A 24830-nucleotide genomic window follows, 5' to 3' on the forward strand; every position below is an offset into this window, starting at 1 on the left:
CTATTTCTAGCCTTACCGGTCATAGAGCTGCTGTTTAGTAGGGACAGCGGATGGTTCCTCCTCCTTGGTTCCTCCAGATGTTAGGATCTTCAACAGCATGTCTGTCTCTCCCAGACCGTAGTGTAGCTTTGCTTCAGTCAGCTCCACGGTCAGCTGATGAGGGTTCATGTTCAGTTGGACTGTAGCCATGACCTGCTCTCGCTCCTTACGCAGCCTCTCTATCTCCCTCGTCTTCCTGATCTTCTGGAACGTGGACTCTGGACTCAGACTGGACCACTCTGTCTGTGCTTTGTGACCAGTGGGTAGATATATGGCTGGTTTCATTGAACTACTAATCTGTCCTCTGTCAGATGGATGCTGGCTGATACCGGACCAGTTGGTGAACTTGTTGTGCACCGGTAGGTCCTCAGGGAGACACTGGCAATCTCGCTGCTGTGGGGAGTGTTGGAAGTTGGAAGTGTGGGTGACTGGGTTGATGTTCACAAGGACGTCTGTGTTGCACTCACTTGGGGCCAATGACACCATGTCATCCTCCTGAACCTGGATGGTGTTGTCACTGAGAGGGGAATGTTCATAAGCACCACTGAAGCACTCTACTGGGCCCTCTGATGGTCTACAGTGGTGGTAGTCTACTGAATGTCTCCTGTGGCTTAGTTGATCTCCAAAAGAAGAGATGGATTTCTCCTCCTGTTTGGGCACATCAGTCTGCCTGAAGGTGAGAGAGGTGTGGTTCAGTAAAGTGACTCCATTACTGCTTAGAACAGAAGGAAGAGAACATCTTGGACTTTGGCTGGTTTTGTGCCATGTGCTCATTTCCCCTTCTTCTTCGTGGCTGACAATTCTGGTTTCATTGTGGATGTATTTATCAATGGACGAACTAAGACTTTCTGAGCGTCCATCAGACCCTTTTGGGCTTGAATTGCTGAGGGCACTCACATTCTCGAGAGATATTGATCCCGCTGATTTTGTGGTGGAGATATCACAAGGCTTCCCAGAAAGATGAAGGGAGTCATGTCCTGATATCTTATCATTCTCTGTGAAAGATATGCATGTTTTCTGCTCTCTGAAATTTAAACAAGTTGTTGACTGGCACTCTTTTCGGTCCAAAATGTGTTCTTTACTGCTATTTTTCATCTCAAACTTCTGTTGTTCTTTGAGACTCTGTAAAGACGTTCTACTGCTCTGGTTGGAACCAGCCCTAGGACCTACAGTGAGAATGGGTGAGCACGCGCGATCTGTGGAGCTCGCTTGTTTTATACAGCCTATTCCCGGGTCACTCCTTCTCAAGACGTCACGGCTTTCTGGTCTGAGTATTTCTGACAAATTATTGCAGACTTCAGAGACTCCCAAGCTTTTGGAGAAGGACACTCTCTCAGGTTTGCAGTCCTCATTGCTTCTACAATGAACGGCAGGATTTGAATGGCTGTGACGTTGGACAACAGTCTCCAGAGAAGGCACGTTGTGAGGGACACTCTCTGGTACCAAGATATATCTTTGGTTAACAGTGGAGCCATTGAGTCGCAGGTCAGGAATGCTCTGAATCCTATCATCTGGCCTGTTCTTGAGTTGATGTTGAACGGGGAGCTCTTTCTCTTGTGACACATTAAGAACTTCTGAGCCAATCACTTTGACTATCACATTAACTTCATGAGCTTTGGACCTCTCCGTGGACGGAGTTTGGTGGATAAACATTTCGTCTTGAATGGTTGTTGAAGTCCTTTCAGTCTGGATTCCAATATCTACTGCAGTTTGGGTTGAGCAGTCTCTCTTGGTCCAATCTTTGGAGGAGTACAGATGAGATGAAGATTTAACATTTCTTATCGGACTATGTCTGAGGCTATCGCCAGACCTCATACCCTGAACATTTCCCAGAAGATCGGAAGTGTTGTGTATCAGCTGAGAGAGATGCTCAGACATGTTTTGAAGGCTGGCCCATGTGGTGGTCTTTCTTCTGGCCTCTGTGTTATTCTGCAACACTGGTACCTGAGTGCTGCTCCGTCTGTGATGGTTGTTTCTCCTCTGTAGATCACTATGGTTGATCGTTGTCTTAGTCATGGTTTCTTGAGTCATGGTTGTCTGGGTGCTGTGGTCACATGTGGTGTGTGTTTCAGGACTCTGAAACCCATTAGACTGAGACTCCTGCTCTGAGGAGTAGACCAAGATGATCTCATCTACCTGGCCAGAGCTGTTACCAGGATCTCCAGATACATCATTGCAAGAAGAAGAGTTACAACTCATGGTCCGGATCAGTGGTTGATTGTGATCGTCAATACTAAAGGCTTGGTTAGTATGTCCTTTCAGATGGGCTTTGGGGGATGTTTGACCTTTTAAATCTTCTTCCATGCTGCTCAGGGTGCTGGAGAGTCCCTTGTTGTTGGCGTAAGTGCTCAGGTGGGAGTTGAAAGGAGAGTTCTGTACGTTTAAACCGTTGTCGACACTGCAGCATCTAGTGATGCGTTTGTCAGTGGAATCCAGCATGGGGGATTTGCAAGATATGTCAGCAGCACTTCCAAACACCTGGTTCTTGTAGCACCTTTGGCTCAGCTCTTCTTCTTGCCATTGGTGAACAAAGGGATTGACGTCGCTAGAGGCAAAATGCATTGGCGAATCCTGAGGCTTTGGTGTGTAGTGTGACATCTCAGTTTCTTTGATACTGGAAGACATGATTTTCTCCCGATTGGTCCTTTTCTCCATTGCAAGAGCATGTGCTGATTGTCCATTGGGGCTGTGTTCTTTCTTACCCAAACTGATTCCAACTCCAGCTTTACCGTCATATTCACCCGGGGTCTGGACAGTACAAGCTTCCATATTGTGATTGTCTTTTGACTGTGGTGATTGTCTTTTCACTGGAGGAATTTCTGCACCATTGCATTGACTGACCTCTAATTTCCCACTAGTTTGAGATTCAGGCTTCATTCTTGTTGATGAAGATCTACTTCGATGCAACCTGGGAATTATTTTCTGTTCTTCGTCTGAGGAAGACTTGAGTGTGGAGTCAGAGGATGAGCTAGGAGGTGCCTGGACTTTGGACCTTCTGAACCTCTTGGACTTTCCTTTTTTGCAATGAACAACACTACTACCACTGAACTGATGGGGTTGCCTGAAATAAGATGTTTTGTTATTTCCCTTTCTGGACATGATATCTCCGCAAATGTCACCCAATATCTTCATATTAGCATCACTACTTCCCTGTGTTATTTGGGATGTAGAAGATCCATTACTATTAATTTCACTTGGTACGTCAAACAAGGTTACAGGAGACTTTGTCAGTGGTTTTTCTGTCATTGACCCCTCTTCATTGTTTGCCATTTGGCAATCTTTGGTATTGTCCGAGGCAACATTTCTCATATTGCACTGAGCCTTCAGCCATTTTTCAATATGGCATTTGTTGTGTTTTACACTGGGATGTTTATTTTTAGGATCAGGATCGACAGTTATACAAGTGTTATGAAATGTGTCTACCTGAGTTTCAGATGAGCACTTTGACTGTGGTAGTTCCTTACTGAGATTTGTGGCATAAGGAGTGTCTTTTTGGAACTCTTTTCTGACCCCTTTCTCCTCTAGCTTCTGTGATTCACATAAATTGTCACAGTGAAGACTGACAGTCACAGTTTTTATAGCATCGACAGACTGTGGATTATTTGAGCGTATTTGACTGTTGTGGTGCTTGTCAATGTCTTCTGGTGTACGTTGAAGTCTGCCTTTGTTAGAGAGTGAATCTACAGCTGCATGCCGATCACGATCCCTTAGGTCAAGTTGTCCACCTGCACCTGTTGGGGAGATCAATTTGCATTGGTTCTTGTTTTTGCCTTGAACCTCTGAATCCATTATGATGTCCCTTAAATGTGCAAAGGCCTTATTTGGTGCCGTAGTCACTGAGGACATTGTTCCTGGGCAGTTCTGGAGAGGTTGTAGAGCACTAGGTTTCAGGCTTTGCTGAGGTGAACCAGCCTGGTTGACAGTTTGGTTTTCATTATTACCAAGACAGTTAAGATGAGGATGATACTTCTCAGGACCTGTTTTTATCTTTATGTTCCCCATATGTGGAAAAGGGACATCTCTGTCAAACCTTTTTCCTTGAGAAACTAAGCATTCTTTGGGTACGGTGGAAGTGAAAGTAGACCCTGAAGAATGTCCCATTGGTAGCAGTACAGGTTTGTTGATGTATTCAGGTTGCCCTTGGTTGTTCAATGCCAGACTTAATTTGATCTCATGGCTTTTTACAGTGAAAGATGCAGCACCAGAATTGACACTTGCTTGATCATTTGATGTTTTGACAGAACAGCCAGAAGCATCCAGACCCTTGTCAACATCAGTTATTCCATGTTTCAGTTGCACGTCTCTTACTTTCTTTTGAATGCTCTGACTTAACTGGGACTCTGAGGGGATCTTTGTCGTACCGTCTGAATCATTGTCTTTGGTAATGAAACTTGATTGATTCATGGAAATTAATATGAGGGAAGTAGAGTGTCTAAGAACTTTTTCATGGCTTAGATGTTCTATGTCTGTCATGTTGTCCATCTTTAGCTTCTCAGAACAGATAAGAGACTTTTCTGATGTCGAACGAGAGACAGGCTTAATGCTTCTCAGTGGGGCGGCTACTTGATGATTATTAACTGTTTGTAGATCCTTTGGTGAATCACATTTGTTAGGATTACTTGTTGGCAAGGCATTAAGGCTTTGACTACTTTGACTCTCTAGTTCACTGTTACTGTTGTCTCCATCCCCATCTATACCTGACATCCTCATATGTTCCTTTACCACCTCTGAGATTCGCTGGTCTATTGGACTACAGTTACTGTCCCCATGGTGAGGTCCCCATCTATCATTTTCTACGTCTCTTCTCTTGCTATCTGAGATCAGCTTTTCACCCTGCCTTTGAACTTCTATTTCTTCACCTTGATTTACTTTTGTTATCTTTATAATAACTGCATTCTCTCCGAAAGGAGTGCCTTTGTGGCCATCTGTGTCAATGGTTTTATGGTCACATGGGGAGAAATTCTCTTGGGATATGTGCACAGACACTGACATTGCTACTAAAGCTGAGGTATCTTGTTTGAAGTTATCTTCGTTGCAGCCCAGATTTAGTTTAAATGAATCAACTGCAAATGAAGTTTGTTTGTCTTTTAATTCACTAGTGTTATTTTTGTCATCTGACCAAATAACTTCCTGGCTGTTCTTGACAGTGGAGAATGTAAAAAAATCCCCTCCATTGCTCCTCTTTGGAATTTTCAAGCTGCCAATGAAACTGTCCTGCAGGACTTTGTTCCTCTTTCTGGAATTTTTACAAGATGCTTTGGAAGACTCCTGCTCTGGTGACACAAAATTCTGCTCTGTGACTTTGGCTCCAAGATTTTGCAGCAATTTAAACTCACTTTTAATTGATGTGTCTTTGGTATTGCTAGCTTCACAAAACTCCTCCTCTCTGACTTCTTCCATGTCTCCATCTACATTGAATAGGTCATTATCTCCAGAAGGATTCTTTGGGGCACTTTCAATGTCCGATGTCTCGTTCAACATGTCACCTTCAGGTTTAGGTAATGTTTCCTGCTGCATCTGATGCCCATGGAACATTGCAGCCTCCAATGTTGATGGGATGCATTGAGTCTTATAGTCAATGGCTGGAGAAAATGCAGATCTATGCGAAGGAAGCTCTGATGAGTCATCTCTATTTTGATTGTTGCAAAAGCCTGGATCATCAATAGATACCTTCAGCAAACCTTCTGTACTGACTGACTGCCTTTTAAAATAGTCTTCGCAACATACTGGCTCCTGAATCAATGGTATCATTATATGTGGTGCTGACGTTTGGAGGAGCTGAGAATTATGGAAATTCAAAGTATCAGTTGTCTCCCCTGAAACCCCAAGTCTTTGTTCCTCTACTGTGACATGTTCTCCCTCTGTGCCATCAGTAGATGCGGAGCTATGGGATTCAGTGGATCCAGATACACTCAGACAGTCAGATAGATCCGCACTGACGGGGCTGGGACAACTGCTGCTGTCCAATGCACCATGACTAAACACCGTCCTCCTCCTCAACACGGCAGAGTCCCTGGGTATCCTGGGACTATCTGCTGCATCAGTGGAGGACCAGGCGTCTGTAAGCGCTAGCAAACTCTCTGGCTCCCTCACACTACAGCTACTTAGAGAGCGAGGACTGCTGGTCAACATGGGGTGGACGTGCCCAAGCTCTTCACTCAACTTTGATACAGTGTCTCTACACCTGGGTTCTTTTGCTGTCGCGCTGGTTGCTTTATTGACTCCTGTTTTAGGACCGCCATGATGGCTCCAGTAAACCTCTGCTGGCATTTCATTTCGTTTCCCAATGTCTTCTATTCCCTCTCCAGTTTGCTGAATATCTGAGGCCATGTTCATAGTCTTTTCAATCGAAGGATTGAGACCCCTCGCCACAGAGTGACTGGGTACTACCCCAGCCCATCTCTGTGCCAGCCTAGATGCAACATGTTTCCCTTTGCTCTCCATAGCTAGTGAGTCCTTTGACATCTGACTGTCTTCGCTCTCTGCTTCGCTCTGGATAGCCTCCTCCTGCTTCAGCTGCTCTGCCAAAGCTGTGGCATAGGCCGAGGACAGGGAGTCCATGGAGAACAAGCTGTCACAGTCTGAGGAGTGGTCACCCTCCCTTTCCTCTTCTTCCTCACTGTCATACTCCTTCCATCCTGCCAGTCCCTGCGGTCTCTCCACCCACCTTAGGATGCTAGTCTGGTTTATCAGAGTCTCTGCACTGTGCCACCGTCTTTGTCTCTGCCTACAATCATGTGAAGGAGTCTTCTGATCAAGATCCTCACACGAGACAGTTGTTTTCATCGTGCATTTCTTTCTGCTCATATTGGCTTCTTCTACACCTCGGTTTTGTTTCCAGTGAAATCGGCTTGCAGTTTTACCAGTGGGCTTGGTCCTTCTACTCAGTCCTGATGGTGGCTTTCTAAACACCCTAGCCAACGCGGTCTTTATTCCAGGGCCGACTGAATGTGATAAGACCTTCCGGATGGTCTCCAAGCCCTTTCTACCTCCACGGGGAAGGCTCTTCACTGCCTTACATTGAGCCTTCTGAGTCTGACTGCTGGATTTGCTTACTGTAACTGTTGGTCCCTTCACGATTACATTACTGCTTGACTGTAAAGTCCCACCATTTTGTGATTGCGATGGGTTCTGATTGTTCTTGAATGTAAATTCAAGCCCACGTTTTGGAAGCAGTGGTTTCCTCTCAGGTCTTTCATGACATGGTGGCTGAGCTAGAGCCTCCTCCTCGTCCTTCACAGGCAGCTTAAGGTTCTCAGAGGAACTGGTTCTGCTCCTCCACCCCTGCTCCTGACTACTGGGTCCTGTTCCTGAGGAGAATGTGTTGGAGCGACTCCTCGTCCTTTCGCGTGGAAGACATTCGTCAGACACCCACTGTCTTGAGTTGATGGATTCAAATGTCAGTTCAGATGGTCTGTTTCTCTTCAGGAAGTGGCTGTTGGGGAAAACAAAATGGGGGTAAAGAAATACATTATCCTTTACACCATGCCTGTGTAATTCCTTTATACTACTCAAATATTGGCTTGAATAGATATATTTGTGAGAGACTTCATACTGACCTGAAGATTGGGGTGTGTTGGGGGTACAATCGGGACAGAAGGTCTGATGAGAAAGAATGCCTGCGCAAGACAGGTTGACGTCCTCTGGAACTTGAGGAGGACCCTAGTTCAGGGGAAGCAGGGCTCTCTAGACCTGGTGGCAGGGCCTTCTCCAGCCGCTGCAGTTCCCTCTTAGCCTCCAGTAGATGGCGCTTGCGAGCGATCCTCTCCAGCTGGTAGTGAAGTCTTTTGCGTCGAAATCGGCTCTCGGCACGCCGCAAGGCGTGATGTCGTAACAGCTCCTCATGAACAACCTTCTTCCTGTTTAGAACAACTTTAGAGGGAGGGGGCACTGTTTGACCACACCCTTCCTCAGAACCTTCCGAACCTTCTGTTAGCAGGCTGTCTAGGATGGGAGCTGGTATAGGATCAGTCTGTACACCAAACTCCTGAGTTCCTCTTTCCTCTAATGTTATAGCTGCCAGACGCTGCTTCTCCTGCAGAATCCACTGCTGGACTGTAGACATAGGAAACAAATAACATGCATGAATGAAATAAGCACTATCTGCACATACAAACTTTAACATATTTTTCAGATACACTCCCTTACGTATTTATTTGGACAGTGAAGATAAAACTTTCAATTTGGCTCTATTCTTTAGCATTTTTTTGTATCATATGTTTCATATGAGGCGACAGAACAGAATGTCACCTTTTATTTAAGGTTATTTTCATACATATCTGTTTTACCATTTAGAAATGAAAGCATTTTATGTATCTATTTCCCACATTTGAAGGTGTCATAAGTATTTTGACAAATTCACTTACACAGGTATGTGTGTTAAAGTAGTCAAAAGTTGAGTATTTGGTCCCAATATTCCTAACACAATGCCTACATCAAGCTTGTGACTCTACAAAGATGTTGGATGCATTTGCAGTTTGTTTTTGTTGTGTTTCACATTATGTCGTGCCCAATATACATTAATGGTAAATAATCTATTGTGTCATTTTGGAGTCACTTTTATTGTAAACAAGAATAGAAGATGATATTTAAAAGCCTCTAACTTTCTCACTCATCATTATTCACAATTCATTCATTATTATCTGTAATCATGGTAGCATCCACATTAATGTAGAAGTGTTATGAAATTAAAACATTTGATCTTCAAATATGAAACATTTAGGAAAGGGGGGGATACCTAGTCAGTTGCACAACTGAATGCATTCAACCAAAATGTGTCTTCCGCATTTAACCCAACCCCTCTGAATCTGAGATATGGAGGTGGCTGCCTTAATCGACGTCATCGGCGCCCGGGGAGCAGTTGCTGTTGGGGGTTAACTGCCTTGCTCAAGGGCAGAACGGCAGATTTTTCCACCTTGCCGGCTCGGGAATTCGAACCAGCGACGTTTCGGTTACTGGCCCAACGCTAAAAGTCCTAGCTTCACTGTCCAACTAAATACGTAGGGGAGTGTATAATGTTCTGTGACAAAATGCAAAACATGTATCTATTTCTCCTTACATCTCTAATTTATCAAAACATGTCTCTACTGAGAGACACATAAAATCCACATTCAAGCTATTCTCTCAAAGTATACTGTACGTTATGGATTGTACTGAGTACTGGGTGACTTGACGAAGGTGTGCTACTCACTGTCAATGTGTTGTTGTCTCAGCTGGGCCTGTTCGCTCTCCAGATCTCTCTCAGCCCGTCTCTGTTCAGTCTGGATCTCCTGGCGTAAACACTCCACGTACCCCCTTCGCTCCTCCACGTACTTCACCTGGTCCTCTACATACTGCTGCTTACTGGCTGGATGCTCTCCTTCAGCCACACAGTACCCGGTCTGTCCCAGGACCACCTCTCCTCCAAGCCTGTTCACATAGACATAAATACAAATAAGTGAGAAGTAGGGCCAGTACACAGACATTACCAAATACCAAATAAAAACAGAATTCATTCCAATGGAATAGAGATAGTTGAAAACAAATCTTCATCAAGCCATTTTCAGTAATCTGTTCAAAGATGTTCTACAACAATTTTACCTCAAAGATTTCGTTAAGGACAGAGATCCCTAAAACACTGAGACCTCTGGCTCCTTGCCTAAGCAGAGTTTTAATGAGAGCTGATGTTGTTAGAGTTTAATGCAGCGTCTCTCCTGTAACCAAGCAACGGCCCAGCCTTGTCTGTAAACAACAAGCTATGATTCCACCAAGACACTGATAGAAAAATTAGAACACCTTCCCCATGCTGGCCCATGTTGACTCCAATGCTTCCCACAGTTGTGTTCATTGGACCATTCTTGATACATACAGGAAACTGTTGAGCGTGAAAAACCCAGCAGCGGTGCAGTTCTTGACTCAAACCGGTGCGCCTGGCACCTACTGTACTCCCATACCCCGTTCAAAGGCACTTCAATCTTTTGTCTTGCCCATTCACCCTCTGAATGGCACGCATACACAATCCATGTCTCAATTGTCTCAAGGCTTAAAAATCCTTATTTACCCGTCTTCTCCCTATCAGCTACACTGATTGAAGTGGATTTAACATGTGGCATCAATAAGGGATCACAGCCTTCACCTGGATTCACCTGGTCAGTCTATGTCACGTCTATGTACACTGTAAGTACTCTCTCTCTCTCTATTGTTCTGTACACAGAAACATGCATGAAGCATTACTAGCCATTTATCCTTTGTACCAGCGGTAGGTTGTACTACATAGACTACATAGAAAATATGTATTCCTTGAGTCTACTATGAGAGCTCAGCAGAATCCTGTCAGCACGTAGTGTAGTACAGAGATGCTCCTGGCCTGTGCTTGTTAGTGGGTGCTGGTTAGTTTACATTGAGTGTGTGTGTGTGTTTGTTTACCTGGGGTCAGAGGTTAAGGATCGAAGGTCACTGTAGCTGCAGTTCAGTGCACCCTCACTGGCCTGTCAAGAAGATGATGTCGTTAGGTATCATCATCATCATCATCCCCACCACCATCACTATCGTCATCATCATATTTACGCTCAGCAGTACCCACCCGTCTGCGTTCCCTCAGGACTGCAGCCTCTGCTGGGTGGTTGAACCGGAACGTGTGAACACCTCCAATAGTGATCACTGATCCTGAAGACAGAGAGATATATACCAAAAATGTTACACAGTTGTTGGGCCTCCGAGTGCTACTCTACACGCTCCTAGCTGCACAGCTTACTCTGGCAATGTTGTTACTGTAAACTGAAAAAACTGTAATATCCTATGTTTCACGGAATCGTGGCTGAATGATGACATGGATATTCAGCTAGCGGGATATACGCTGCACAAGCTAGATAGAACAGCACACTCCGGTAAGATGAGGGGGGGGGGGGGGGGGGGGGGGGGTCTGTGCATATTTGTAAACACCAGCTGGTGCACGAAATGTAAGGAAGTCTCTAGATTTTGCTCCCCTGAAGTAGAGTATATTGTGATAAATTGCAGGCCACACTACTTGCCTAAAGAGTTTTCAGTTATACTTTTCGTGGCTGTTTATTTACCACCACAGACAGATGCTGGCACTAAGACTGCACTCAGTCAGCTGTATAAGGAAATAAGCAAAAAGGAAACCACTCACCCAGAGGCGGCGCTCCTAGTGGCCGGAGACTTTAATGCAGGGAAACTTAAATCAGTTCTACCAAATTTCCATCAACATGTTAAATGTGCAACCAGAGGGAAAAAAAATTCTAGATCACCTGTACTCCACACACAGAGACGCACACAAAGCTCTCCCTCGCCCTCCATTTGGTAAATCTGACCACAACTCTATCCTCCTGATTCCTGCTTACAAGCAAAAATTAAAGCAGGAAGCACCAGTGACTCGGTCTATAAAAAAAGAGGTCAGATGAAGCAGATGCTAAACTACAGGACTGTTTTGCTATCACAGACTGGAACATGTTCCGGGATTCTTCCGATGGCATTGAGGAGTACACCACATCAGTCACTGGCTTTATCAATAACTGCATCGAGGACGTCGTCCCCACAGTGACTGTACGTACATACCCCAACCAGAAGCCATGGATTACAGGCAACATTCGCACTGAGCTAAACGGTAGAGCTGCCGCTTTCAAGGTGCGGGACTCTAACCCGGAAGCTTACAAGAAATCCTGCTATGCCCTGCGATGAACCATCAAACAGGCAAAGCGTCAATACAGGGCTAAGATTGAATCATACTACACCAGCTCCGACGCTGGGCTGCAGGGCTGCAAACTATTACAGACTACAAAGGGAAGGACAGCCGCGAGCTGCTCCGTGACACAAGCCTACCAGACGAGCTAAATCACTTCTATGCTTGCTTCGAGGCAAGCAACACTGAGGCATGCAAGAGAGCATCAGCTGTTCCGGACGACTGTGTGATCACGCTCTCCGTAGCCGACGTGAGTAAGACCTTTAAACAGGTCAACATACACAAGGCTGCGGGGCCATATGGATTACCAGGACGTGTGCTCTGGGCATGTGCTGACCAACTGGCAGGTGTCTTCACTGACATTTTCAACATGTCCCTGATTGAGTCTGTAATACCAACATGTTTCAAGCAGACCACCATAGTCCCTGTGCCCAAGAACACAAAGGCAACCTGCCTAAATGACTACAGACCCGTAGCACTCACGCCCATAGCCATGAAGTGCTTTGAAAGGTTGGTAATGGCTCACATCAACACCATTATCCCAGAAACCCTAGACCAACTCTAATTTGCATACCGCCCAAACAGATCCACAGATGATGCAATCTCTATTGCACTCCACACTGCCCTTTCCCACCTGGACAAAAGAAACATTTATGTGAGAATGCTATTCATTGACTACAGCTCAGCGTTCAACACCATAGTACCCTCAAAGCTCATCACTAAACTAAGGATCCTGGGACTAAACACCTCCCTCTGCTACTGGATCCTGGACTTCCTAACGGGCCGCCCCCAGGTGGTGAGGGTAGGTAGCAACACATCTGCCACGCTGATCCTCAACACTGGAGCTCCCCATGTCAGAGACCTGGCCGGGTGGTGCCAGAATAACAACCTATCCCTCAACGTAACCAAGACTAAGGAGATGATTGTGGACTACAGGAAAAGGAGGACCGAGCACGCCCCCATTCTCATCGACGAGGCTGTAGTGGAACAGGTTGAGAGCGTCAAGTTCCTTGGTGTCCACATCAACAACAAACTAGAATGGTCCAAACACACCAAGACAGCTACCCGGACTATTTGCATTATGTGCCCCCCCTGCCCAACCCCTCTTTTTACACTGCTGCTACTCTCTGTTTATCATATATGCATAGTCACTTTAACTATACATTCATGTACATACTACCTCAATTGGGCCGACCAACCAGCGCTCTCGCACATTGGCTAACCGGGCTATCTGCATTCGGTCCCACCCACCCACCCGCCAACCCCCTCTTTTACGCTACTGCTACCCTCTGTTCATCATATATGCATAGTCACTTTAACCATATCTACATGTACATACTACCTCAATCAGCCTGACTAACCGGTGTCTGTATGTAGCCTCGCTACTGTTATTTTTCACTGTCTTTTTACTGTTGTTTTTATTTCTTTACCTACCTATTGTTCACCTAATACCTTTTTTGCACTATTGGTTAGAGCCTGTAAGTAAGCATTTCACTGTAAGGTCTACACCTGTTGTATTTGGCGCACGTGACAAATAAACTTTGATTTGATGTGTAACAAGACAGAAACTCTTTGACAAGGGATTCAGAAGAGAGTGTTTGAGAACTAGGTGAGGGCCTACCTTGGGCCAGTCTGCAGGGCTCTGTCACCTCCCTGTCGTTGACCATGCAGACACTCCCTGGCAGCGGCCTCAGAGTGACCACCCCAGACTGGTTTTCTATCTCACAGGTGGCGCCGCCCTGGAGGACTGGAGGGGAAAGACATACACTAAGGAACTCCAAAAGCAAACACATTTGAAGACGCAAATGCTTTTCCAAAAGACATGAACTGCATGCCCGAGATCTATCTAATACTTACGTAGGAGATATCAATATGACAGATAATAAACAGAGAACATAGGAGATATCAATATGACAGATAATAAACAGAGAACATAGGAGATATCAATATGACAGATAATAAACAGAGAACACAGGAGATATCAATATGACAGATAATAAACAGAGAGCATAGGAGATATCAATATGACAGATAATAAACAGAGAACATAGGAGATATCAATATGACAGATAATAAAAAGAGAACATAGGAGATATCAATATGACAGATAATAAACAGAGAGCATAGGAGATATCAATATGACAGATAATAAACAGAGAACATAGGAGATATCAATAAGACAGATAATAAACAGAGAGCATAGGAGATATCAATATGACAGATAATAAACAGAGAACACAGGCGATATCAATATGACAGATAATAAACAGAGAACAGAGAACATAGGAGATATCAATATGACAGATAATAAACAGAGAGCACAGGAGATATCAATATGACAGATAATAAACCGACAGCATAGGAGATATCAATATGACAGATAATAAACAGAGAGCATAGGAGATATCAATATGACAGATAATAAACAGAGAACATAGATATCAATATGACAGATAATAAACAGAGAACATAGGAGATATCAATATGACAGATAATAAACAGAGAACATAGGAGATATCAATAAGACAGATAATAAACAGAGAACAGAGAACATAGGAGATATCAATATGACAGATAATAAACAGAGATCATAGGAGATATCAATATGACAGATAATAAACCCGAGAACATAGGAGATATCAATATGACATCAGCCTACCTATTTGTGGTTCAACCAGTTTGTCCTGAGGTCCAATCGTGGTCACCCCCTCCTACAACAGAGGGTAGTCAAGAGTTCAGGATGACAGAGGATTGAAACAGTGGATGGGAAAAAAACATGTCAACAAACGCACAGTTGGGTGTGCCGAAAACAAACATTTCATAACAGATGAAATTACTACCAGATGACGTTCTACTACACTAAGCATGACTCTCACAGAACTCAGAGCCCTACACTTAGGCTATCTTTCAGGAAAACAAGTATTTGTTACCCAAATGCTATCTTGTGGGATAAAAAGGCTAGCTCATGTAACTACAGTCCCACTACAGGAGCAGTATGGATTCCAAGGTGGTTTCAGCTCTTTAAATACAGGAAGTGATATAATCATCGGACCTAAAGCCATTCTAGTCGCTGTCAGAATCAGGATGGGCGTAGGTCCCCAGAGCCCGTGCCTCACAACGGGGGGAGAAAAGGAGAGGGGACAGAGTGAAAACGCACCTCGTCTTAACATCGAGCAGTACAAAGAGAGAGAAGGAAGAACAGGGAGGGAGAATCTAGTAGACAAAAAAAAGAGAAAGATTTCAGTCAGAGAAAGAAGCAAAAGAAGAACAGTGTAGTGCAGAGGTACATGTAGAATGTGAGTTCCGTGGATGTGTGTATGCGCGTGTGCGTGCGTGTCTGTGTGTGTGTCTGTGCATGTGTGCGCACGCACTTGTGTGCCAGCGTCCATGCATTAGCACGCTCGTACCGCGAGCTGATAGAAGGTGACCCCGGTGCTGAGTACGTTCCGAGGTCCAGGGAAATAAGGTGTGGTACCAGGGCGTGGATGAGGATATGTGTGTTAGTATCCGAAGGTGTGTATTATATATACCCTGAGGTGGTAGAAGGTGACCCCGGTGCTGAGTACATCCCGGTCCAGTGTAATAAGGTGTGGTAACAGGGAGTGGATGAGAAAACCAGCCCGGTCTCTGTTGATATCCACACTGTACTGTTCCAACAGCTCCTTCTTGTCCCGCCAGCTCTCTGACCAGTCCTTCGTCAGCTGGTCCACCTGGAGGAGGGAAGGGTCAGGCCGAGTGGAGAAGAGTCAGGAGCATAGATTGTATACAAAGGACAAGATGTGGTAATATTTACTATTAAAAGTGACGGGGTACACAGTTCTAGTGGAAAGTCTGATAGATGAGCCTCTCTACCTTCAGCTCGTTCTGTAACACCATGTCAGACAGACTGCCGTCTCGCTCATCGCTCAGAGAAGGGCTGGGATTCCGCTGCTGTGAAGGAATTACCACAGACATGTTGGTGAATGTTACAAGACAAAGGCAGTAATAAGCTAGAATTGAAATAACTTCCAAATCGTTTTATCCCCAAAAACACCGCCGGCGCAGGCGATTATAATTCCTAGTGAAAACCCCGGTCCCGTGGAATCAGTACCATCTTGAAGCTGATCAGCATGCTCTTCAGCCTGTCAATCTCCTCACGTAGCTCTCTGATCAACCTCACGCTGGCATCCTGTCGAGAGACAAGACATGATCCTTTACGATACTCAGACACTAGCACAACCAAACACAAGGCAAACGGTACCACTAATATTGTAGCCCCAACCGGTACTCAAACCCAGGTCTCTACGACTGTCAGTCCGACACCTCTATCGTTACGTCGAGAGGTCATAACCTCTTGACAAGGTTCGCAGCAACATACAACAGAATGCTCAGAACACTCGCCTCGTTGACGCGCGGCTTGTTGACGATGTTCCTGGCGTGAGCAGCATAGCGCAAGGTGCTGAGAGTCTCGTTGTAGCTTCTGCAGGACGGGGACACGGCTGCAAGACACAGGCAGGGGGGGGGGGTGAGATTTATTGTTGGGATTATAACGCTACAATACCCTCTTTACAACCACTGACTGGACTCATCCAGCAACAACTATCTATACTACAGCACTGAAGAAAGACAAACAAAGTGCAAAAAAGTTGACGCAAATGTGTAATGCAATGCCAATATTCCTCACTCACTGGCAATCATGATGGTCTTGGAGTTTCCTCCCAGGCTGTCTTTGAGGAGCCATGTGAGGACAGAGTCCCTGTAGGGGATGAAGCAGTGTCTTCTCCCTCCTCCTCCTCCTCCTCCTCCTCCTCCTCCTCCTCCTCCTCCACCACCACCACCTCCCCCAGACAGAAAGCTGGTGTGGCTGCCCACAGTGCTGCCTGCATCGCCCTCACTGGCCACGCTGTTGATGCTCTGACAACTACTGGACATCTGGGAGTTCTGGGCTGGAAAGGGACGGACGCAGTTCAAGTTTTGTGTTTATTGGAGAGAGACGTACACAGGGGAGACAAGGGGAGAGTTAGGTTACAGAGACAGAGAAAGGGAAAGAGACAGGACAGGGACAGAGACAAAGGATAGGGACAGAGACAGGGACAATGAGAGGGAAGGATAAGAGACAAGGACAGGGAGAGATACAGGGACAGGGGGAGGGTTGGGTTAGAGGTAGGGTAGTCTCACTTGGCTAGTCTAACAGAACATAACATAAGTAGGGCACTGGGTCAGTTACGTGAGGCACACTGCTGTATGTAGAGCACATTATCTACACATATCAGCCTGTATGAATTGGAGATGGTAGAACACAGATAGAAAGGCAGTACTTCACAATAAAAAAAAGTCCATTTGAATATTTACCCAGAGCAGAGATGACGATACCCAGGGTCACCAGGGATTTGTTGATGTTGGATCCCTCAGTGAGTCGGTCTCTGCAGTAGTGGGGGTCTGCTCTCTCACTGTCAGGCAGAACACAACAACACACTGAACATCACATATTCTAGAGAAACACTGGAAATGGTACCTAGTGAAAAGCTATCGTGTGATAAAATGAAACTGCCGGGTCAGTGAACCCACAGTCATGGCAGAAGAAATCCACTAGGAGGCAGCTTGCTCATGGACACTGAGACCTGTATCTGGGATGATTAGGCATCTGGGAATAAGCAGGGCTAAGCTCTTCAACAAACTCACCTGCCAGCCAGGTCTACCAGGTGGATCTTGCTGACGATCTCTGAGGGAAGGTTATTCTCCAGAATAGCCTGTACGGGGACAAATAAACAGACTGGAATAACTACTGTGACTGATGGATTGGCAGGGTCGTGACCTGGGCGAGTGAATCTAAGTGCTGGGATTGGATCGACGCCGGGTTGGGACCTCACCTGGGTGTACTGGATGGTGAAGATGGCATGGGATCTGCTGCTGGCATCGTGGATGTGTGTTGCCGCGGTGATGCGGTTGGCGATGCCCTCCTCCAATAGATCCACCGCCTGCTTGTAGTCAGACACTACGTGCTGGGACAGGTCTGTGGAGAGGACAGACGAACAGACAGACAGACAGACAGAAAGCAGTTATCAATACCACCTAAAAATATGCAGAATCATATCAAACAGAATAATAATGTTTAATTGAACAACATTGTCTGAGTTGGCAGTGATGTGCGATTAGGAACTAAGTTACTACAGTGTGGTTCAGCTGAATCACGTTTGGTGTCTCGCAAAGCCACAAAAACCCTCCAATAGCTTTTAACTTCCCAAATGATGGCATAACATCATCCTGTTTCTGCAGTAAACTCAGAAGTCAGTGGTGAGGAAAACATTTTTGCACGCTTCTTAGACCAAGAGACTTAATGGTGGTAAGGGATTTGTGGGAACCAGATAGAGAAAGAGAGATGGACTCTGGAGAACCAAACATTATAATGTGGTCTGTGTGTAGAGTAGAGCAATGTGCTTCTTGCTGCCACCGGGAAGTGACATCCCTTCCTGTGATGCTCGGGGATTTCTCCTGATACAGACAATGAATGGATGTTGGGCTTGAAGGAATAGAGGGAAGAGGGGGAGATAGAGAGAGAGAGAGAGAAGGGGAAGTGATGAGAGAGAAAAGAGAGAGAGTGAGAGAGTAAGAAAGAGAGCGAGAGAAAGGCAGAGAGAACGAGAGAGGCAAAGGGAGCGAGAGAGCGAGGGAGGGAGAGAAAAAGAGAGTGCAACGTGCAGAGCCTGGGCTCTCCTGGGTTAATAAATCAAAGTTGAGTCCTGAACACCAGACTAGAAGACTAAGGTGACCACAGCATCCCACTAAGACTGACCTCTAAAATAAGCATGCAAACCTTTATCATTATACCGCTCACCACAGCTACACAACATCTCCACTGAGTTGGCGAGTGAGTCCTGTCCTGGACAAACACATTCCTCCCCACACATTGGATCGGTGTAAATGTGGACTTAATGGGTATTGTATCTACCATCCACTACTGTTTCATGTAGTAGACACTTGTTCGGCCCCCTCACCTTGTACGTAGGGTCCCTTCTCAGGGTGCTCCCTAACCCGTAGGGAGGCTTTCTTCTTCTGCTCTCTGCCTCGCAGCAGGTCACGGACACGCTCATTATAGATCTCCAGAAAGCTGCAGGTGAAGGAGAGTAAATGCACCGTCACAAGGAACTCATACGACACCTAGATACCAATGTGCACTCACTGATAGCTGGAGTCAGACGATCACTCAAGGAGAAATAGGCAAACACACAGCCCCCTCTTACCTGATCTCAACCCTGCTGGAGTTTTGTCCTTCAGGGAAGGTGGCGTCAGCTCTGAACAGGCCCTGGAGAGAAAAGATAAACAGTCAAATCAAATGCCCTCAATCTGGTGCTGAATCATTTTATGTAATCCACAGAGCTAAAATAGTACAGCACTCCTGTGAGTAACTTAAATGAACAACTTTTTATTGCCGCATGAAGATTTCGGGTATGAGCCCTTGTTCAGCGTGCACAGGAGGCAATGTAACGACAACTATACAGGTCCTGGAGATACCAGACAGGTAGAACAGGTCAATAGTCAGAACGCTTCCTCACGAGACCCTCTAGACTGAATTATGGGACCGATTCCTTACCTGACAAATCCTGGGGGTCAGGCCCATGGAGTCCTGTGAGGAGAGGAGAGGAGGAGGAGAGCGCGAGGGAGGAAAAGAGAAGAGTCATTCACTTTATTGGTACTGTGCCTCCTTTCGACACACAGCAGAGAACGCCAACGGGGATTTTCCAGATTATATGATAGGTAACACTGTCCTTACAACACATTATAAGTGCGTCGTAATGGATTGTACCTGCATAAAGTCAAGCGGTACCGTGTGATAGTTATAACCCTTCCTCACCTGTGTTCCCATCATTGTGTAGGTCTTGCCAGTGCCAGTCTGCCCGTAGGCAAACAGACAGACGTTGTATCCCTCTGACGCCCCGGCCAGCACCGACACTCCCAGGTCCTGGAACACCTACACAAAACACACAACTAGTATGAAGAAGAGACGACATAGTGTGGGGCGACAAGAAGACAGCAGACAAGCAGTGTTTTGTTCAATTCTATGCGTAAAGGAGACAGTTAAAGGGCAGAGGTATGGGCGAGAGCAGTTAGCGTCCTCGGTGTGACACGTTGTGTCATGGAGTGTTTCTACAGCTGTATTCAGATTAAGTTCAGCCAGACACAACGCTGAGGAACCCAGCCAGTGGCCTGGGTTGTTGCTTTCCTGCAGAGGTGTTCGGCTAGGGAAGCAGAGCAAGGGAGGTGCTAAGGAGAACAGAGTCAGGAGGTCAGCTAATACTGAGAGCAAACACCCTGCTAGAGCTAGGAGGAGGGCCGGGAGGCTGGGTGGCAGGGCGGAAAGGTGGGGGAGTTGAAAGCGAGTCGCCGAGCAGGAAAATAAACCTCCCGAAGGAGCGTGGAGCCAAGAGCGCAGTGTTCCTGAGGAGGTCCCATACCTATAGCCACAGAGCCAGTATGGGCACATTGTTTTCCTTCCTCCCCTCGGCCAGGGAGAGATCAGAGAGAGGGGGTTGAAGCAGGCCTGAGGACATGCTTGACCCCCAGCAGCCCAGCCAGCAGGCCCAGCCCCAGTTAAACACACCAGCAGCAGCAGGAACTTGATCCAGAGCCAAACCCCAGACACAGTACATTCTCCTTCATAACCATAACACACGGGATCAGTGAGGGGGCCCAGACCCACTGAGAGTCTAGGGAACATTGAGACAGCGTGAGGGGAGGAATGCTCCCACACTGCTCCCCCAGCACAAACGATCACACAGGTTTCAACACAGCTCTACACCTCCCTCAGAAGCTCTCAGCCAACATAACGACCAACAGAACTGGAGATATACGTTACTGAAGCTATACGTTACACAAACCCAGAGAAAAGCCCTCAAATGTACACAACGACCAGGACGATGTTTTGGTTGGATAAAATCCCTCAACGACCAGGACGATGTTTTGGTTGGATAAAATCCCTCAACGACCAGGACGATGTTTTGGTTGGATAAAATCCCTCAACGACCAGGACAATGTTTTGGTTGGATGACTGGATGCCCCTTCTAATATTTTATGAAAGACCACGTAAAGACCCTCCAATGAGATTCGCATAATAACCAAACGGTCAGTTTCAACAAGGTCAACATTTGTTTCCGTCAGTAAAGAGGGTCAATATTGACTAGAGAGGTGTAGTCAGCCAGTCAGCCAGACAGACAGTTAGCGCACATGAAGAACAGCACAGAGGGCACCAGTTTTATGTCTTAATTATGGCTTGAATCCCGTTAGCGGGATCGATATGACAACAGCCAGTGAAATAGCAGGGCGCCAAATTCAAAACAACAAAAATCTCATAATTAAAATTCCTCAAACATACAAGTATTATACACCATTTTAAAGCTTTACTTCTTGTTAATCCAGCCACAGTGTCTGATTTCAAAAAGGCTTTACGGCAAAAGCAAACCATATGATTATGTTAGGTCAGCGCCGACACACAAAAAAACACAGCCATTTTCCAGCCAAAGAGAGGAGTCACAAAAAGCAGAAATAGAGATAAAATGAATCCCCAATCTTTGATGATCTTCATCAGATGACACTCATATGACTTCATGTTACACAATACATGTATGTTTTGTTCGATAAAGTTCATATTTATATCCAAAAATCTCAGTTTACATTGGCGCGTTATGTTCAGTAATCTTTTGCCTCCAAAACATCCGGTGATTTTGCAGAGAGCCGCATCAATTTACAGAAATACTCATCATAAATGTTGATGAAAATACAGTTGTTATACATGGAACTTTAGATAAACTTCTCCTTAATGCAACCGCTGTGTCAGATTTCAAAAAAGCAATAATCTGAGTACAGCGCTCAGACACGAAAACATGCCATACAATATATCCGCCATGTTGGAGTCAACAATAGTCAGAAATAGCATTATAAATATTCACTTACCTTTGATGATATTCATCAGAATGCCCTCCCAGGAATCCCAGTTTAACAATAAATGTTTGCTTTGTTTGATAAAGTCCATCCTTTATGTCCAAATACCTCCTTTTTGTTCGCACCTTCAGTTCACAAATCCAAATTCACGACGCGCAGGTCAGACGAAAACTCAAAAAATCCCATTACAGTTCGTAGAAACATGTCAAACAATGTATAGAATCAATCTTTAGTATGATTTTATCGTAAATCTGCAATAAAGTTTCAACCGGAGAAATCCTTTGTCTTCAGAAATGCAATGGAACTGAGCTACCTCTCACGTGAGCGCGCATGGCTGAGCCTCATGCCCTGCTGGCAGTGTTCTGACTCCAGGAGCTCTTATTCATTCTCACTTCACAGTAGAAGCCAAAAACAAGGTTCTAAAGACTGGTGACATCTAGTGGAAGCCTTAGGAAGTGCAAAATGACCCCACAGACACTGTAGTTTGGATAGGCAATCACATGAAAAACTACAAACCACTTCCTGTTTGGATTTTTTCTCAGGTTTTTGCCTGCCATATGAGTTCTGTTATACTCACAGACATCATTCAAACAGTTTTAGAAACTTCAGAGTGTTTTCTAACCAAATCTACTAATAATATGCATATCTTAGTTTCTGGGAGTGAGTAGCAGGCAGTTTACTCTGGGCACGTCAGTCATCCAAGCTACTCAATACTGCCACCATCCATAAGAAGTTAACTAACTGCCATTGACCACATGCCAACACAGAAACAACCAAACAAGCACACGCACACAAAGTATCTCAGACGAAAATCAACAGCATCACTACTGCAACGCATCCTGTCTCTCCTAACAGCTCGCAGCAGGCCAACACACGTTAGATTTCAGGTTTGGTTACGCGATTACTACCAGTAGCCTTGTGTCTTATCTAATGGCTATTTCCCCACACGCCAACACAGAAACAGTCAAATTACTACAGCACAGAGTAACCCAATAAAGACGTGTGTACATGTCTACGTGTTAAACCCTTACGGCAGTAACAGCCTATCAAACGTCACCATAGGATGCCTCAACAGCAGGAGAGAGAGAGAGAGAGAGTACTGGGTAGGCTGTTGTTATCCTACAAAGGAATGCACAACAACACCTATTGCTGTGGGTCCACAAATTTTATTTTTTGATAATGATTTTATTTTAGATTAAAAACCATTTTTGGGGATAATAACAGTGTAAATTGTATTATAAGCTTTTGACAATGCAAAATATTTATAATAACAATAATAGTTCACTGCTAAAATGGACAAAATTTGACCATCAAGATATTTTATGTCTAAAATAATCCTTGACTCGCTTCTGACAGTGACTTGGTGGCCCCCGTGATTTGATAAGTGCACAAAGGGTGGGAGCACTAGTCTGGTCCCAGATCTGTTTGCGCTATATAGCCAACTCTATCATGACCATGATGACCATAGGAGCTGGCAAGACAGCACAAACAGATCTGGGACCAGGCTATGGGAGCAGTGGTTGCAAATTCAAAGTGTGTTTGTGTGTAAAGTCAATTAGCAGAGCTGGCAAAAAAGAGCAGCCATTACGAATGCTGTGCTGTTGTCGTTAGTCTACGTGATGTGTTTGGCTGAAACCTGTGTTGAAGAAGCTAGACTAGCACATTGTGTAAGTTATGCTGACTGTAGTGCAGTGGAATCCAGAACACCAAGCTATGCAACCCTGTAACTCTGCCGCTTGAATAGGGGTTCCCCACCCACACCACAAAGAGCCGTGCCATTCCTGTCCCCATACCATTCGTTACGCTGGACTCTGTCTCTCTCTCCCTCCCTACTCCCTCACTCCTGTCCCCCTCTCTCCACCTCAATCTTGCCCCCTCCCCCTCACTCCTGTCCCCCTCTCTCCACCTCAAACTTGCCCCCTCCCCCTCACTCCTGTCCCCCTCTCTCCACGTCAACCTTGCCCCCCCCCGCACCACTGTCCCCCTCTTTCTCTCTCGATAGCTCAAACTCTCCTCCCTATCCTCGCTAGCAGACAGAATCAATAGTAACCTTGTTAAAGCAGAAACTCTCAGCACACAAAGAGCACGAAACTCCACGTCGCCACACTACTGTCAACTCGTTCTATACTGACCTTGAGTATGCACACGCACGCATCTCTCCATTATCACAATGGCTCCTACAGGCAGGGAGGTATTCTTATTGAAGATGAATAACACAGGCCCTGACATCCTCTGAATCACTCTATTGTGTCTCATCATTGTCATATAACAATCATTTGGCGGAGGGCAATAGCTGCTGCGGACGGCATCCCTGAAAGACCACAATAGGCTCTCACTGCTCCAACCTACTTTCGCAGAGCCTGGCCTGGCCAACTGGTGTGGCGGCGCAGCAAACTGGGAGGTATGTGGCCAACAAAGCAGACCTGTGAGGTAAGAGACACAGTGCATTATGGGGCTGCTGACTAACTAACTAAGGATCCAGATTCAAGCAGGTCATAGAGAGAATAGCCAACAGAGAGAAGGGCCAGAGCGAGAGTCTGTAGAATGATCACCCAAAACACACTGAACTCACTCCCATCAACAGGAAGGCTCTGTCTGTCTGTCTGTCTGTCTGTCTGTCTGTCTGTCTGTCTGTCTGTCTGTCTGTCTGTCTGTCTGTCTGTCTGTCTGTCTGTCTGTCTGTCTGTCTGTCTGTCTGTCTGTCTGTCTGTCTGTCTGTCTGTCTGTCTGTCTGTCTGTCTGTCTGTCTGTGTGTGTGTGTGTGTGTGTGTCTGTGTGTGTGTGTGTGTGTGAGTAAATGTGTGTTTGTGTAGGTGTCTGTGTGTGTGTGTGTGTGTGAGTAAATGTGTGTTTGTGTAGGTGTTGCTATGTGTCCAACCGGCCCAGAGGAAACTGTATCTGAATACAATGACTAAAGGCTTGGCGTTTGCTTTCCTTCTCTTGACAAAAACAGAAACAAATACAAACCTGCTTCACAATGAAGGGAGGAAAGCAGAATATAGATTCCACTCTGGCAAGGAAACACAGGTCCAAACCATCAGGCCAAACAGTGGGACAGGAAGGAGGAAGGAGTGGGAGACCCTGGTGACCGACTGATGGTCTAGTTGGTGTGTGTGTGTGCGCGCACACTGTAAAACCAAGTGTTTAGGATCTGAACACACAACTAAACACTTTTCTGTAACACTTTTTAAACGCGCCG

At 45.7% G+C, this 24830-nt stretch overlaps 1 protein-coding gene across 2 annotated transcripts in view; it reads right to left on the bottom strand.

Annotated features, from left to right (window-relative positions):
- stard9 (StAR-related lipid transfer (START) domain containing 9) overlaps positions 1–24830 on the bottom strand; it is a 62275-nt gene that overhangs the window by 15489 nt on the left and 21956 nt on the right. For both annotated transcript variants that reach the window (XM_082974569.1, XM_014195367.3), the window contains exons 4-22: positions 19548–19664; positions 19287–19319; positions 18937–18998; positions 18691–18803; positions 17566–17708; positions 17378–17445; positions 17048–17145; positions 16384–16641; positions 16097–16194; positions 15807–15884; positions 15569–15646; positions 15247–15426; positions 14376–14427; positions 13338–13463; positions 10601–10683; positions 10444–10505; positions 9230–9447; positions 7599–8094; positions 17–7474 (exon numbers count right to left, since the gene is read on the bottom strand). In XM_082974569.1, the coding sequence (XP_082830695.1) occupies positions 17–7474; positions 7599–8094; positions 9230–9447; positions 10444–10505; positions 10601–10683; positions 13338–13463; positions 14376–14427; positions 15247–15426; positions 15569–15646; positions 15807–15884; positions 16097–16194; positions 16384–16641; positions 17048–17145; positions 17378–17445; positions 17566–17708; positions 18691–18803; positions 18937–18998; positions 19287–19319; positions 19548–19664 (9821 nt within the window). The remainder of the gene's footprint in view (positions 1–16; positions 7475–7598; positions 8095–9229; positions 9448–10443; positions 10506–10600; positions 10684–13337; positions 13464–14375; positions 14428–15246; positions 15427–15568; positions 15647–15806; positions 15885–16096; positions 16195–16383; positions 16642–17047; positions 17146–17377; positions 17446–17565; positions 17709–18690; positions 18804–18936; positions 18999–19286; positions 19320–19547; positions 19665–24830) is intronic.

This window comes from Salmo salar, chromosome 01 (genome assembly GCF_965601325.2).
Source record: "Salmo salar chromosome 01, fSalSal1, whole genome shotgun sequence".
Lineage (NCBI taxonomy): Eukaryota > Metazoa > Chordata > Actinopteri > Salmoniformes > Salmonidae > Salmo > Salmo salar.